This window comes from Leiobunum rupestre, chromosome 10, assembly GCF_980474605.1.
Source record: "Leiobunum rupestre chromosome 10, qqLeiRupe1.1.hap1, whole genome shotgun sequence".
Classification (NCBI taxonomy): Eukaryota; Metazoa; Arthropoda; class Arachnida; order Opiliones; family Sclerosomatidae; genus Leiobunum; species Leiobunum rupestre.
This window is the reverse complement of record NC_143393.1, coordinates 5,933,715-5,950,124: the sequence shown is the minus strand read 5'-3', so window position 1 is coordinate 5,950,124 and position 16,410 is coordinate 5,933,715. Positions and strand designations below refer to the sequence as shown.

At 41.5% G+C, this 16,410-nt stretch overlaps 1 protein-coding gene across 1 annotated transcript in view; it reads left to right on the top strand.

The window, feature by feature from the left end:
• LOC149923425 (glycoprotein-N-acetylgalactosamine 3-beta-galactosyltransferase 1-like) overlaps positions 1-10,717 on the top strand; it is a 57,326-nt gene extending 46,609 nt beyond the window's left edge. The window contains exons 4-5 of the mRNA XM_090160921.1: positions 5,302-5,608; positions 10,069-10,717. Of these exons, the coding sequence (XP_090017047.1) occupies positions 5,302-5,608; positions 10,069-10,254 (493 nt within the window). The 3' untranslated portion in view covers positions 10,255-10,717. The remainder of the gene's footprint in view (positions 1-5,301; positions 5,609-10,068) is intronic.
• Positions 10,718-16,410: the final 5,693 nt, after the last annotated feature.

Genomic DNA, 16,410 nt, shown 5'->3' with positions numbered 1-16,410 from the left:
TGGCCGTTAGCTTCATTCGGCTAATTTCCCATCGATGGTCGTTAGCTTCATTCGGCTAATTTCCCATCAATGGTCGTTAGCTTCATTCGGCTAATTTCCCATCGGTGGCCGTTAGCTTCATTCGGCTAATTTCCCATCGGTGGCCGTTAGCTTCATTCGGCTAATTTCCCATCGATGGTCGTTAGCTTCATTCGGCTAATTTCCCATCAATGGTCGTTAGCTTCATTCGGCTAATTTCCCATCGGTGGCCGTTAGCTTCATTCGGCTAATTTCCCATCGGTGGCCGTTAGCTTCATTCGGCTAATTTCCCATCGGTGGCCGTTAGCTTCATTCGGCTAATTTCCCATCGGTGGTCATTAGCTTCATTCGGCTAATTTCCCATCGGTGGCCGTTAGCTTCATTCGGCTAATTTCCCATCAATGGTCGTTAGCTTCATTCGGCTAATTTCCCATCGGTGGCCGTTAGCTTCATTCGGCTAATTTCCCATCGGTGGCCGTTAGCTTCATTCGGCTAATTTCCCATCGGTGGCCGTTAGCTTCATTCGGCTAATTTCCCATCGGTGGCCGTTAGCTTCATTCGGCTAATTTCCCATCGGTGGTCATTAGCTTCATTCGGCTAATTTCCCATCGGTGGCCGTTAGCTTCATTCGGCTAATTTCCCATCAATGGTCGTTAGCTTCATTCGGCTAATTTCCCATCGGTGGCCGTTAGCTTCATTCGGCTAATTTCCCATCGGTGGCCGTTAGCTTCATTCGGCTAATTTCCCATCGGTGGCCGTTAGCTTCATTCGGCTAATTTCCCATCGGTGGCCGTTAGCTTCATTCGGCTAATTTCCCATCGGTGGCCATTAGCTTCATTCGGCTAATTTCCCATCAATGGCCGTTAGCTTCATTCGGCTAATTTCCCATCGATGGTCGTTAGCTTCATTCGGCTAATTTCCCATCAATGGTCGTTAGCTTCATTCGGCTAATTTCCCATCGGTGGCCGTTAGCTTCATTCGGCTAATTTCCCATCGGTGGCCGTTAGCTTCATTCGGCTAATTTCCCATCGATGGTCGTTAGCTTCATTCGGCTAATTTCCCATCAATGGTCGTTAGCTTCATTCGGCTAATTTCCCATCGGTGGCCGTTAGCTTCATTCGGCTAATTTCCCATCGGTGGCCGTTAGCTTCATTCGGCTAATTTCCCATCGGTGGCCGTTAGCTTCATTCGGCTAATTTCCCATCGGTGGTCATTAGCTTCATTCGGCTAATTTCCCATCGGTGGCCGTTAGCTTCATTCGGCTAATTTCCCATCAATGGTCGTTAGCTTCATTCGGCTAATTTCCCATCGGTGGCCGTTAGCTTCATTCGGCTAATTTCCCATCGGTGGCCGTTAGCTTCATTCGGCTAATTTCCCATCAATGGTCGTTAGCTTCATTCGGCTAATTTCCCATCGGTGGCCGTTAGCTTCATTCGGCTAATTTCCCATCGATGGTCGTTAGCTTCATTCGGCTAATTTCCCATCAATGGTCGTTAGCTTCATTCGGCTAATTTCCCATCGGTGGCCGTTAGCTTCATTCGGCTAATTTCCCATCGGTGGCCGTTAGCTTCATTCGGCTAATTTCCCATCGGTGGCCGTTAGCTTCATTCGGCTAATTTCCCATCAATGGTCGTTAGCTTCATTCGGCTAATTTCCCATCGGTGGCCGTTAGCTTCATTCGGCTAATTTCCCATCGGTGGCCGTTAGCTTCATTCGGCTAATTTCCCATCAATGGTCGTTAGCTTCATTCGGCTAATTTCCCATCGGTGGCCGTTAGCTTCATTCGGCTAATTTCCCATCGGTGGCCGTTAGCTTCATTCGGCTAATTTCCCATCGATGGTCGTTAGCTTCATTCGGCTAATTTCCCATCAATGGTCGTTAGCTTCATTCGGCTAATTTCCCATCGGTGGCCGTTAGCTTCATTCGGCTAATTTCCCATCAATGGTCGTTAGCTTCATTCGGCTAATTTCCCATCGGTGGCCGTTAGCTTCATTCGGCTAATTTCCCATCGGTGGCCGTTAGCTTCATTCGGCTAATTTCCCATCGGTGGCCGTTAGCTTCATTCGGCTAATTTCCCATCAATGGTCGTTAGCTTCATTCGGCTAATTTCCCATCGGTGGCCGTTAGCTTCATTCGGCTAATTTCCCATCGGTGGCCGTTAGCTTCATTCGGCTAATTTCCCATCGGTGGCCGTTAGCTTCATTCGGCTAATTTCCCATCGGTGGCCGTTAGCTTCATTCGGCTAATTTCCCATCGGTGGCCGTTAGCTTCATTCGGCTAATTTCCCATCGGTGGCCGTTAGCTTCATTCGGCTAATTTCCCATCGATGGTCGTTAGCTTCATTCGGCTAATTTCCCATCGATGGTCGTTAGCTTCATTCGGCTAATTTCCCATCGGTGGCCGTTAGCTTCATTCGGCTAATTTCCCATCGGTGGCCGTTAGCTTCATTCGGCTAATTTCCCATCGATGGTCGTTAGCTTCATTCGGCTAATTTCCCATCGGTGGCCGTTAGCTTCATTCGGCTAATTTCCCATCGGTGGCCGTTAGCTTCATTCGGCTAATTTCCCATCGGTGGCCGTTAGCTTCATTCGGCTAATTTCCCATCGATGGTCGTTAGCTTCATTCGGCTAATTTCCCATCGGTGGCCGTTAGCTTCATTCGGCTAATTTCCCATCGGTGGCCGTTAGCTTCATTCGGCTAATTTCCCATCGATGGTCGTTAGCTTCATTCGGCTAATTTCCCATCGGTGGCCGTTAGCTTCATTCGGCTAATTTCCCATCGATGGTCGTTAGCTTCATTCGGCTAATTTCCCATCGGTGGCCGTTAGCTTCATTCGGCTAATTTCCCATCGGTGGCCGTTAGCTTCATTCGGCTAATTTCCCATCGGTGGCCGTTAGCTTCATTCGGCTAATTTCCCATCGATGGTCGTTAGCTTCATTCGGCTAATTTCCCATCGGTGGCCGTTAGCTTCATTCGGCTAATTTCCCATCGGTGGCCGTTAGCTTCATTCGGCTAATTTCCCATCGATGGTCGTTAGCTTCATTCGGCTAATTTCCCATCGGTGGCCGTTAGCTTCATTCGGCTAATTTCCCATCGGTGGCCGTTAGCTTCATTCGGCTAATTTCCCATCGGTGGCCGTTAGCTTCATTCGGCTAATTTCCCATCGATGGTCGTTAGCTTCATTCGGCTAATTTCCCATCGGTGGCCGTTAGCTTCATTCGGCTAATTTCCCATCGGTGGCCGTTAGCTTCATTCGGCTAATTTCCCATCGGTGGCCGTTAGCTTCATTCGGCTAATTTCCCATCGGTGGCCGTTAGCTTCATTCGGCTAATTTCCCATCGGTGGCCGTTAGCTTCATTCGGCTAATTTCCCATCGATGGTCGTTAGCTTCATTCGGCTAATTTCCCATCGGTGGCCGTTAGCTTCATTCGGCTAATTTCCCATCGATGGTCGTTAGCTTCATTCGGCTAATTTCCCATCGGTGGCCGTTAGCTTCATTCGGCTAATTTCCCATCGGTGGCCGTTAGCTTCATTCGGCTAATTTCCCATCGGTGGCCGTTAGCTTCATTCGGCTAATTTCCCATCGGTGGCCGTTAGCTTCATTCGGCTAATTTCCCATCGGTGGCCGTTAGCTTCATTCGGCTAATTTCCCATCGATGGTCGTTAGCTTCATTCGGCTAATTTCCCATCAATGGTCGTTAGCTTCATTCGGCTAATTTCCCATCGGTGGCCGTTAGCTTCATTCGGCTAATTTCCCATCAATGGTCGTTAGCTTCATTCGGCTAATTTCCCATCGGTGGCCGTTAGCTTCATTCGGCTAATTTCCCATCGGTGGCCGTTAGCTTCATTCGGCTAATTTCCCATCGGTGGCCGTTAGCTTCATTCGGCTAATTTCCCATCGGTGGCCGTTAGCTTCATTCGGCTAATTTCCCATCAATGGTCGTTAGCTTCATTCGGCTAATTTCCCATCGGTGGCCGTTAGCTTCATTCGGCTAATTTCCCATCGGTGGCCGTTAGCTTCATTCGGCTAATTTCCCATCAATGGTCGTTAGCTTCATTCGGCTAATTTCCCATCGGTGGCCGTTAGCTTCATTCGGCTAATTTCCCATCGGTGGCCGTTAGCTTCATTCGGCTAATTTCCCATCGATGGTCGTTAGCTTCATTCGGCTAATTTCCCATCAATGGTCGTTAGCTTCATTCGGCTAATTTCCCATCGGTGGCCGTTAGCTTCATTCGGCTAATTTCCCATCAATGGTCGTTAGCTTCATTCGGCTAATTTCCCATCGGTGGCCGTTAGCTTCATTCGGCTAATTTCCCATCGATGGTCGTTAGCTTCATTCGGCTAATTTCCCATCAATGGTCGTTAGCTTCATTCGGCTAATTTCCCATCGGTGGCCGTTAGCTTCATTCGGCTAATTTCCCATCGATGGTCGTTAGCTTCATTCGGCTAATTTCCCATCAATGGTCGTTAGCTTCATTCGGCTAATTTCCCATCGGTGGCCGTTAGCTTCATTCGGCTAATTTCCCATCGGTGGCCGTTAGCTTCATTCGGCTAATTTCCCATCAATGGTCGTTAGCTTCATTCGGCTAATTTCCCATCGGTGGCCGTTAGCTTCATTCGGCTAATTTCCCATCGGTGGCCGTTAGCTTCATTCGGCTAATTTCCCATCGATGGTCGTTAGCTTCATTCGGCTAATTTCCCATCAATGGTCGTTAGCTTCATTCGGCTAATTTCCCATCGGTGGCCGTTAGCTTCATTCGGCTAATTTCCCATCGGTGGCCGTTAGCTTCATTCGGCTAATTTCCCATCAATGGTCGTTAGCTTCATTCGGCTAATTTCCCATCGGTGGCCGTTAGCTTCATTCGGCTAATTTCCCATCAATGGTCGTTAGCTTCATTCGGCTAATTTCCCATCGGTGGCCGTTAGCTTCATTCGGCTAATTTCCCATCGGTGGCCGTTAGCTTCATTCGGCTAATTTCCCATCAATGGTCGTTAGCTTCATTCGGCTAATTTCCCATCGGTGGCCGTTAGCTTCATTCGGCTAATTTCCCATCGATGGTCGTTAGCTTCATTCGGCTAATTTCCCATCAATGGTCGTTAGCTTCATTCGGCTAATTTCCCATCAATGGTCGTTAGCTTCATTCGGCTAATTTCCCATCGATGTTCATAGCTTAGACTTTTATATTTCCGTCAATAGGTGTTAGCTTGTGTAATTTCTCGGTTTTTGTCCCAAGGAACACACACTACTAAGTCAACGTAACGAATGTTTGGTGTGTTGGCAGGTTCAAGCCGTTCGTGTCTCAGGGGTACATGAGCGGCGGAGCGGGCTACGTGTTGAGCCGCGAGGCGCTGAAGAGGTTCGTGGAGGAGGGCGTCGAGCAGAAGTCCAAGTGCCGCGGCGACGACGGCGGCTCGGAAGACGTCGAGATGGGCCGCTGCCTGGAGTCGCTGCGGGTGGAGGCCGGAGACAGCCGAGACAGCCTGGGCCGCGGAAGGTTCTTCCCGTTCGTCCCCGAACACCACTTAATCCCCGGTCACGTTCCTCCCAAACATTGGTATTGGCAATATATTTATTACCCCAGCGAATTGGTAAGTACCACCCCAAATATTCGTTATCCTCACGTCTGTGTCTCTCTATAAGTAGAATAGTCCATAATGGAAAAGGTGGGGTGGCGGAGTGGTTAGCATTTTCGCCTCGCAGCAAGAGTAGCCGGGTTCGATCGCAGCTTGTGGCACTGGGTGAAAACTCGGAACAACTCCTTCCGCGTTGAGTTTGCAAGTTCTCTCCCCACTAGTTTTAGGGGTTTTCCCTCGAGCTCTTCCGTTTCCCCTTCCATAAAAACTTGTTGAGGTTAAGGGTAATAGTTAGTGTAGGCTCGCGTGGCATGATGGGTTTGCTTCCACCCTCCTCTTCATTGTAACCCGGCCATCTGAATTAATGGCTTTAAAAGTCGCTTGTTGACTTGGGCCTAAGGTGGTGCCTTGGGTATTAGCCTAGCTGATTATTATTATTATTATAGGGACTTTACAGTGCTACGTCACAGTTTATTTTCAATAGTTTTTTCCGTGGGGAGAAAATTATACCCACAATGGCGGCCATGGCCAAAGCTACAGAGTGCCAAGTCTCTATTATTATAAAAAATAGGGCTGTGCGAGTATTCTAACATCATCGAGTACTTGGTCCTTTTTAAGGTCGAATACTCGAACTCGACCTCGAATAAGTAATTGAGAATACTCGTCGATTACCGAGTATCAAAAAATTGCATATTCGGGTACCCGATTACTCGAATAAGCTGCTCTCTAAACTCGTCGAGTATTTGTTTTTTCTATCCTCGTTGCTTCAAAGTTCAAAGAGGGATTTTTACAACATTTTGGGGGGCAATAAATGGTACCTACAAAGTTGTGGAAACTGTGGTTCATTTAAATTAAAGGAATATTTTTCAGCATTGAAAGCTACTTTATACTCCTTTTAAATTTAATTTAATAATTACTTGAATGAAACCAGCACCTAATCAAGTACTCGATAACCCGACTCGTTAAAAATATTACTCAAAGTTTTTTTTGTAGTTACTCGACTCGAATAAGATAAAGTTTCCCCTTAATCAAGTACTCGATTACTCAACTTCAATATTTCTCGACTCACATACTCGATAACCGACTCGATTTACTAAAACCACTACTCGCACAGCCCTATTATTAAAAAAGCTAAACCATAAAGAAATTTGAAGAAATTAAAAAATTTACAAATAGCTCGTAGGTCTTCGAGCAAACAAAAAGACACTCTTTGCAATGCAGTCCATAGGTGGTTCCTCTTACCTCAACATTCCGTACATATTATTATCCACCACTCTCCCTCATTTCGGCTTTCCGTTGCTAAGCAACGCGTTTAGGCTATTAAGTGCACCTAAAAATGGAGACTTACAAATAAACCATTGGACCAGAATCCATATTGCGCGCTTTGGTTCTTTTAGAGCAGTGCCGCTCGTAGCGCCACGGTGTCTGAAATCATCCCCGACTGTCTCGCCTCCTGCCGAACACTGCTGCCAGAACTTTGATGACAGCTTTGGCACTATAACAAAAACCAGTAAGCACAGTCGCGGTAACACAAACTCAATATTGGACTTTGATTGGGATTTTATGGAAGCACCTATTATATTAAAACTGTAAATTAAAAACTGGTAGAGGCTAACGGTAATAGTTAGTGTAGGGAGCTGTTGGCTCGTGTAGCATGCCGGGCTTGCCACCACCCTCCTACGCATTGTAACCATTGAGTTGGGAATAAATAGAGGTACAACTAAATCTGGCTGGCGCGGGACCAATTTCGTTCAATAAGGAGCCTTTATCAACTTTATCGTTCTACCGTGGCGGCATCTGTCTCTAGTGGTGGAAACTATATTGCAATTGAATTTTTTCGCGAACCTGATGCGAAATTGAAATGTATGATTACTCGTAACAAACAAACCTTTGAAGTTGTTTAAAAATAATTTTATTCTGTCAACACGATCCTTTTTAACTTATAATGGCTAATAATTATTTATTTTTAGCCATATAACTTTACAAAATATAGATGGCGCTACCGCCTAATTATAAAGATGAATTTCCTACAGTCTTATCAGAACAGGTCCCGCATAACCATGGCAACCGAAATCGTAATTGTAATTCTAGCAGTATTATTCCCAATTCAATGATTGTAACCCGGCCACCTGTATTAATGGCTTTAAAAGTCGCTTGATGACTTAGGCCTAAGGTGATTATTATATCTATCTTATATATTATATTTAATATCCTTAGCTTCTCAACTAACGTTTTAAAGCGTAACCCGTCTATTTGAGTGGAAATTTTTCGCGATTCTGTCGGTAGGAGCGCTGGTGGACATAAGTTAATTTGTACAAGATGCATTAATTTTATACTCCTTGCGCTATGGAAAAGGTTACAATGGTAACGCGCGAGGAATTCTGGGTGTTTTCAAAATCGGCTTCAATAACTTCCCATCCGAAAATTCATTATTTAACGTCACTGATAACGAGGTGACACCCGATACTGCGACGTAAATAGTCAAATGTCCACCTAAACTCGTTACCGTGGCAACGAAAACAGCTTCGAACCAGCTACGAATTTCATCGGAAAAATATGGTTTATAAATCAGTTACCGTACCTGATACGTTCAATCAAATTAGGCCATCTTTAAGCACATTTTTGCGACATTTTAAACGGGTCGCCACAGTACCTGGAAAAGTTAGCGAATTTGAATATGGGTCTAATGTCGGAGACTTTTAAAAAATAGTTTAAAAATGGCGGAAATGTTAGGGAATAGGCCTTTCCATAAATTCGCTACGACTGCCCAGCTTGTTATTGAAATTGTGCAGTCAAACCTATGGACGAATTCACTAGCTCTCTTTAGTGAGAGAGCTGGGGAAGCATTTTAGAAGTTAGAAGAAAAAAATAGTAAACAAGAAGGCCACGTTAATTTATAGATAGACCTATTTAATTTCGGTTGCAAAGAAGAAACCATTACTAAAATATAGGTTAAACGATACAAAGTTTTAAGGAACAAAAAGAGTTACGTATCTGATTATGTTACGTATCTAATTATGTTACGTATCTAATTATGTTACGTATCTAATTATGGTACGTATCTAATTATGGTACGTATCTAATTATGGTACGTATCTAATTATGTTACGTATCTAATTATGGTACGTATCTAATTATGGTACGTATCTAATTATGTTACGTATCTGATTATGTTACGCATTTAATTATGTTACGTATCTAATTATGTTACGCATTTAATTATGGTACGCATTTAATTATGGTACGTATCTAATTATGTTACGTATCTAATTATGTTACGTATCTAATTATGTTACGTATCTAATTATGTTACGTATCTAATTATGTTACGTATCTAATTATGTTACGTATCTAATTATGTTACGTATCTAATTATGTTACGTATCTAATTATGGTACGTATCTAATTATGTTACGCATGTAATTATGTTACGTATCTGATTATGTTACGCATTTAATTATGTTACGTATCTAATTATGTTACGCATTTAATTATGTTACGCATTTAATTATGTTACGCATTTAATTATGTTACGCATTTAATTATGTTACGCATTTAATTATGTTACGCATTTAATTATGTTAAGCTTGTTTTCCACTAGCGCGCGTCATAATGTTATTTTCTTTACGCGCGTAAAAACGTTTGAATGTTTCAAAGCTGAGAAACGCGTCGTTGCGCGCGCCAGTGGAAAACAAGCATAACACATTTAATTATGTTACGCATTTAATTATGTTACGCATTTAATTATGTTACGCATTTAATTATTTTACGCATTTAATTATGTTACGCATTTAATTATGTTACGTATCTAATTATGTTACGTATCTAATTATGTTACGTATCTAATTATGTTACGTATCTAATTATGTTACGTATCTAATTATGTTACGTATCTAATTATGTTACGTATCTAATTATGTTACGTATCTAATTATGTTACGTATCTAATTATGTTACGTATATAATTATGTTACGCATTTAATTATGCTACGTATCTAATTATGCTACGGAACTGATTATATTTCGTATCTGATTATATTTCGTATCTGATTATATTTCGTATCTGATTATATTACGGACCTTATTATATTACGGATTTGATTATGTTATGTTATGGATCTGATTATGTTATGTTATGGATCTGATTATGTTATGTTATGGATCTGATTATGTTATGTTATGGATCTGATTATGTTATGTTATGGATCTGATTATGTTATGTTATGGATCTAATTATGTTATGTTATGGATCTGATTATGTTATGTTATGGATCTAATTATGTTACGTATAACAGCACTAATAATCAGCCAGGCTAATACCCAAGGTACCACCTTAGGCATATCTGATTATGTTGCGAATATAATTATGTTAGACGTGCTTTCATTTATACGTCCTAGACGGATACGTCTATCATACTTTTGATGATATACTTTTGGTAGCAGTTTAATGAAGTTTCTGGTTTTTGTGGTTGCAGGGCATGAATTGCTGCAGCGATTCGGCGATATCTTTCCATTACGTGAGTCCTAACATGATGTACGTGCTGGAGTACCTCATTTACCACTTGAGGCCGTACGGCGTCCATTCGCAACTGGTGACAAAGTCTCAAACATTACCGGTGAAGGCGTCTCTCCAGTCGGAGAGCGCGTCTCGTCACTTATGATTCGATCACTTATTTCTTAATCGCTTCGATCGATTAATACTAAAGAATTGAGTCAACCGAACCGTTTTTAATCGAATGAAAGTGTGTGATATAATTTTAAATCAAGAAAAAAAAACTTTCGAGTGAATTGTAAATCGAGACTGTGTTCATTTTCCACCATTTTTAAATTTTTAAGTTTGGATTCCCCAGTGAAATATTATTTAATATTGCAATTAGTTACTTATCAATTGTTAGGTTTTAAATATTTTATTTGTTCGCGTATTTCTTGATTTAATAATATTTTTCTCGGAAAAATAACTAGTCTCCCTCGCTTGTTGGCGAAGAGTTCAAATCCATTTTATACAGATGGGTTATTTACGCGGTAACATTAACGAATTAACTTAAGCGGATATTTAAAACTTTCTGGTCGGATTGTATAGATAACTTTTAATTTATGTTTTATTCTAGTCAAGTTTTTATAACATCGTGTCATTCTTTATAGTTCAAATAAAGTCTTTTAATTATTGTATTTTGTTCAAACGTTTTCGACAATTTCGCTTACGTTAAGACAATCTTGACCTCCTATTGTTTTAAAACCAAATTAAAAACTGCCCAAATTATAAAGTATAAATTTATAAATAAGAACTAGGCAAACATGGCAATTAAGTATTGGATAGCGACCATACAATGACTAAAATAATAAATGATGTTTAAAAATAAATATAAATTATTGAGGATTAACTTTAAAGGGTATAGTTATTTAATTTTCAACGTTTAATAAAAATTAATGATACTTTTACTACCAGATTCAAGTTACAAACTTATCTAATATAATACTAACGAGAAAACGCCACCAACGGTCATTGAATTATGAATAAATTAAAACAATGGTCTACTACCGCATTTTTACATACAATTCTAAAGGATTTTTGTGTATCTTAATCGAAAGGAAATATCATGCCCTCGTTAGCCTGAAATGAATTTTGGAGATCGGGGGCCCAAAAGTTGATCATTTGCCCATTTTATTGCTTTTCAGCGATATTCGACTTTAAATCTACATACTTTTTTGAATTATGACCGACTTAGTTAAAAATTATAGTTATAGTTAGTACTGATCATTTCTGAACTACGTTTTCGGTTGCACTAAGAAATTTTAATTTTAAGTGAGATTTCTGGCCATTTCGCGGGACCCCACAACCCGCGTACGCACTATTGTCATATTTGAATTTCGTGCCGATTGAAACAGGCGCCATATAACACCAAAAAATATTTGCGTTTCGCTACCTTATTTCCATAACCAGGTAACTCAAGAAATTCAGTTTGTCTAAAAGTAATTTTAAAATAAGGTGTTCGCGTTTCGCTACCTTATTTCCAAAACCAGGTAACTCGAAAAATTAATTTTTCCATAAAATTTATTTAAATTAAGGTGTTAGCGTTTCGCTACCTTATTTCCAAAACCAGGTAACTCGAAAAATTAATTTGTCATTAAACTTCCTCTTAGGTTTTTTTAAGTTAATGTACAAGATGATTGAAAAATTGTTCGAATTTAAATTTAATATTTAAACTATATTAATACATCGGGGGATTGTGTGTACTTAAATGTCCGTGACATCTTGTTTCTTATTAAAATAAACCGTCCTATTACCATTGTTTTACTGTATTCCTAATATAATACTACCCAAGGCTGAACTTTTATTATTAAATAATGTATGTTAGACCTACCAGGGGCGTAGGAACCAGGGGGGGCAAGGGGGCAATGCCCCTCTCTAGAATTTTGCTGGAAGGGGCAACTAATGTTATTGCCCCCTCCAACTTTTTGGTCAGTAGAAATCTTCACAAGTCTCAAATTCTCATTTTAAAAGCATAAAAAGCTTATAGAACCTCAACTGTGTTTAAATTTCAGTCTTTTCAGCCAATTTACATAGTAGTAAAAAGTACACATGCATTCGGAGAAGCTACACTCGATTAAAAATTCAAAACCATTCTCCCGACCCCTTTTGGTTTATCTTTGCCCCCTCCAACTTCTTGAACGTTCCTACGCCCCTAAGACCTACTGTAAATAGTCTAATAAAAACTCCAATGTGACTACGTTGGTACCGCTTGAAATTCAGTCATCGGAAAAACCGACTCTTCCAGCCGATGACTTCGGTGAGTAACCGATGACTATCGTGACGTCAAAACCGGAAACGCGACAAAGCGTACAGTAGGAAACCGATGGCACCGATTAGTAATCGGTGAGTCCGATGAGCTCTGCTGAACAGCCTTGGAAATAACGGTGGTCAGGTGGTCAAAGACCAGTTAATTAATTGCTCAGACCAGTTTATTTATTCAAAATTTGGGGGGTCACTGGTCACCGTGTCCAGTTTATTAATTCGAAATAATAACAAAAAAACAGAAGGTGACCAGTTTAATAATTCCAAATAATAGGATGATCTATTAATTTAAGGTTTATATCAATTTTGATTTCCCTATTCACTGGATTTCTATGTACAGCGACTCCGCTTATTATACCGCCGCGGCCGCACGTCGAGGTTTTATGTAGAGTCCCTTCGCTCGCATCCCTCGAACGAGTCGAACTGTCTAACCCATAGAAATCTCATAGGCCAGTTCGCCTTGAACCTTCAGCCAATGAGAGGCCGTAGAGTGGTTCCGCCAAGGTGGATAATAATCCTCCTTGGATCCGCTACTATAGCAGGAGATAGGTAACGTCATTCTCTCTGGTGATATTAAATTCTTGGCAGAACCACTCTTTGAGCTCTGATTGGCTGAGATCTGGCTATCGTCTGCCACGGCGTTTGGCCCATTTGCCAGTTACACGGCAGCATTCTAGTTACCTATGAGATTTCTATGGTCTAACCCCCCTCTGGCGTCAAACCCTCAATCTTCTAGTTTCGCTTTAACCCGAGTACGATAGGCCTAGGAGGATTATAGTGTACCTGGAGAAGAATCCGGGGGGCCACGGGAGAGGCTGCTCAAAGCCTCAAACCCTTGGACATAAAACTACAACGGAGCCATCTAGTGGGGGAAATGTGAACTATGACTACGTGTTTGGTTTAGGAACTGGATAAAAATTATACTTTTATTTCACCTAGAATCGCTACGACAGTTGTCAAAGCAACAATATTTCCCCATAATTAAATTTAAAACTTAACATTCATTGCAACTTTCTTTGAAATTATATAGTTTTCGGGCAAATTTCTTCGTCGTGGCCTAAGCTAAAAACCGAAATACTGTCTAGCAGACGAATGTTTTGGTAACTCCTAGGTTACTCTGAAGCTTTGTAGGTGGCGCTAAAAACGTTATGTCCAAGTATTTGACACACCAGGCGACAGCTGTAGCCGAGCCGCTAGGCATTGGTCGGGGATAATACAAATTTCTTCTCCAGGTACACTTGAATCCTCCTAGGGTAGGCTACCTGGCTACGCGGTAACGAACCGGGGACTCTGGAGTTACGGGGCCTAGAGAAAGATAGATAATACGGTAAATTACGAGGGTCTTCTAGGTAGTAGTCTTAGGTGATTTGGTACTATATTGTACTATTCTTGTGGTACTCATAAAATAAAGTTAACTATTGTGAAGACGTGTAAAGTTAATGTTACCAACATAATTTAACTTCTAAACATGTAGTATAGGTTTTTTTAGGCTTATAAATGACATTAGAACATTTTATATAAGACCAGTTTAATAATTCATAGGCTAGGGGGTCACTGGTCATAAGGACCAGTTTAAAAAAAACCTTATTTCCAAGGCTGCTGCTGAACGTATACACTTGAATCCTCCTAGCTTCTCCGCAAAGACTATATATACGCTTCGCTTACTAGACAGGCGTGTTCTATGGCTCAACTTGCATACCGATTGTGGCTCCATCTCGACGCTGGTCAAAATTTTCCCCTAGCTTGAGCTGTGTTACTAGTGGCGCCTCTAGCCGCGGGTCCAAATATTACCCCAGCTTTTACAGTGCTACAGAGGTGTTAACAGGTTTTTCCTAGGAACACGCCTGTCTAGTAAGCGAAGCGTATATATAGTCTTTGCTTCTCCGAGGTTGCGCCTATGATCTAGCATCTGTTACAGTCCAATTAAAAAGTCATAAGAACGTTTTTTCTTAAATAAACTTATCAAAATATAAGCAAACGATGCAAAAATTATATTGAAATGCAAGTCAAATTTACGAATAACGATGAGGAAAAACTAATAGCCTCTGCTTTAGACGCTACCTATCTAGGTTTCAATGGCGAACCAAATGGGGCGTAGCTATACTTTTCGGTCGCGAATACTAATAAACGTGAACAGAGCATATTATTAAGCAGACGATATTTAAAAAAAACTTTATATTTTCTTTGAAAGACAGGTGACGCCACTGACTAATGATAACTGTTTCAGTTCGTACCCTGATTTCAAGAAAGTGTTCCTCGAGATCGAAGCCACAGCAGATACAAATTGTGGCTCTAGAAGGACTATATTCCCAACTCAAAGCCATGTCTACATCGAATGCCTAGCCCCCAAGCTCACACGCCCACTCACTCCTGCGCTCCCCTGGCGCCATCTCTAGTTGACCTATCAATATCTCCCCTTCTTCATAACTTCAACATGTACAGAAGTTAAACATTTAGTTACATTACATATATTATCTAAGCTTGTGTATGGCGTCTTAGCTGCGCTATTTTTAGGGGCGAAGGTACGTTCTAGAAGTTGGAAGGGGCAAAGAGAAACGAAAAGGGGTCTGGAGAATGATTTTGAATTTTTAATGGAGTGTAGCTTCTCCGCATGCGTGTGTACTTTTTACTACTATGTTAATTGGCGGGAAAGACTGAAATTTAAACACAGTTGAGGTTCTATAAACTTTATACGCTTTTAAATTGATAATTTGAGCCTTTTGAAGATTTCAACTGACCAAAAAGTTGGAGGGGGCAATAACATTAGTTTCCCCTCCCAGCAAAATTCTATTGAAGGCCATTGCCCCATCTGCCCCCCTCCCCGGTCCTACGCCCCTGGCTATTTTATATCGGTCATGTAGGCTGAGGTGGTGAGGGTGCTCCTGTTCTGAGAGCTGACCATAACAATCTTCGGTTTGACATTATTTTTGCTGGGGTGATTCCGTCTGCTCTGTGACCTTCTGCGTCATAGAAGTTCTCAGGACCGTCTTCTCTTTCCTTGACCCACTGTACTGAGTAGTCTGGCCTATTTTCTTCGAAACTCCTGTCTGCAACCTCTGTGTTGCCTGACAACTCTTCCTGTGGGTGTTCCAATCTGGCAGAGCTGCAATGTTCTGGGCTACTTCGCGAATTCATAGCACTCCTTGTGGGACTTTGGATGCGAATCTTGATGAAGTGTTTTTGTCTGACTTTGCTTGTCCTTTGTGTGGGCCTATTATCACTCATGGCCTCTTCTCCCCTCTCATGTCCGCGAAATGAAGTGACGATCCTGGCTGATATGGAAATTTAAGGTCATAAGACTGTAAACGGTTTTTAGCTGATCGCGGTAGTTTTGAAAAGATGGGTTTAAGTGGTTTATGGTCTGTTACTATTAGACACCCACTAGATATTGTTCAAATATCTGGCAACCAAACGCTATCGCTAGACATTCCTTTTCAATTTCAGCGTAGTAACGTTAGGTACGCGACTGGTTGTCCTTTTTGCAGAAGCACCACTCCCAGTCCTCCTTCCGACGCGTCACACTGGACTAATATGTCCTCTTTGGATTAAAATATACTAGTACTTGTGTCTTTTTCAGAGCTACTTTAAGCGCTGAATGCCACGTGAAAAGACTATCTTTCGCCTCAAAGGGTAAGTGATAGCTGACATGTCAGGTATAAATTTTGCTAGATAGTTTACAGTCCCTTTGCCCCGCCTTTTTGTCCGGGGGCTCCAGCATCTCCAGTATTGCTTTTACCTTCTCTGGAACAGGCCTAAGACCATTAGCTGAGATGATATGGCCCATATATTATACTTCGGACTGTGCTACTTTCACCTTATATCTGTTAAACTTAAAATTTATGTTTTGGCTAAGATGAAAGTGTAGTATCTATACTAATACCTAATTATTAAATTAATTCAATTAATTAAAGTCGTTTTGCCGACCGTAACCGTTGAAAACCACAGTCAGGGTACCATGAGATAGTATACCAAATGTGATCGACCTAAGTTGAAAACTGTAGATTCCTATAGCGAACAAACATAC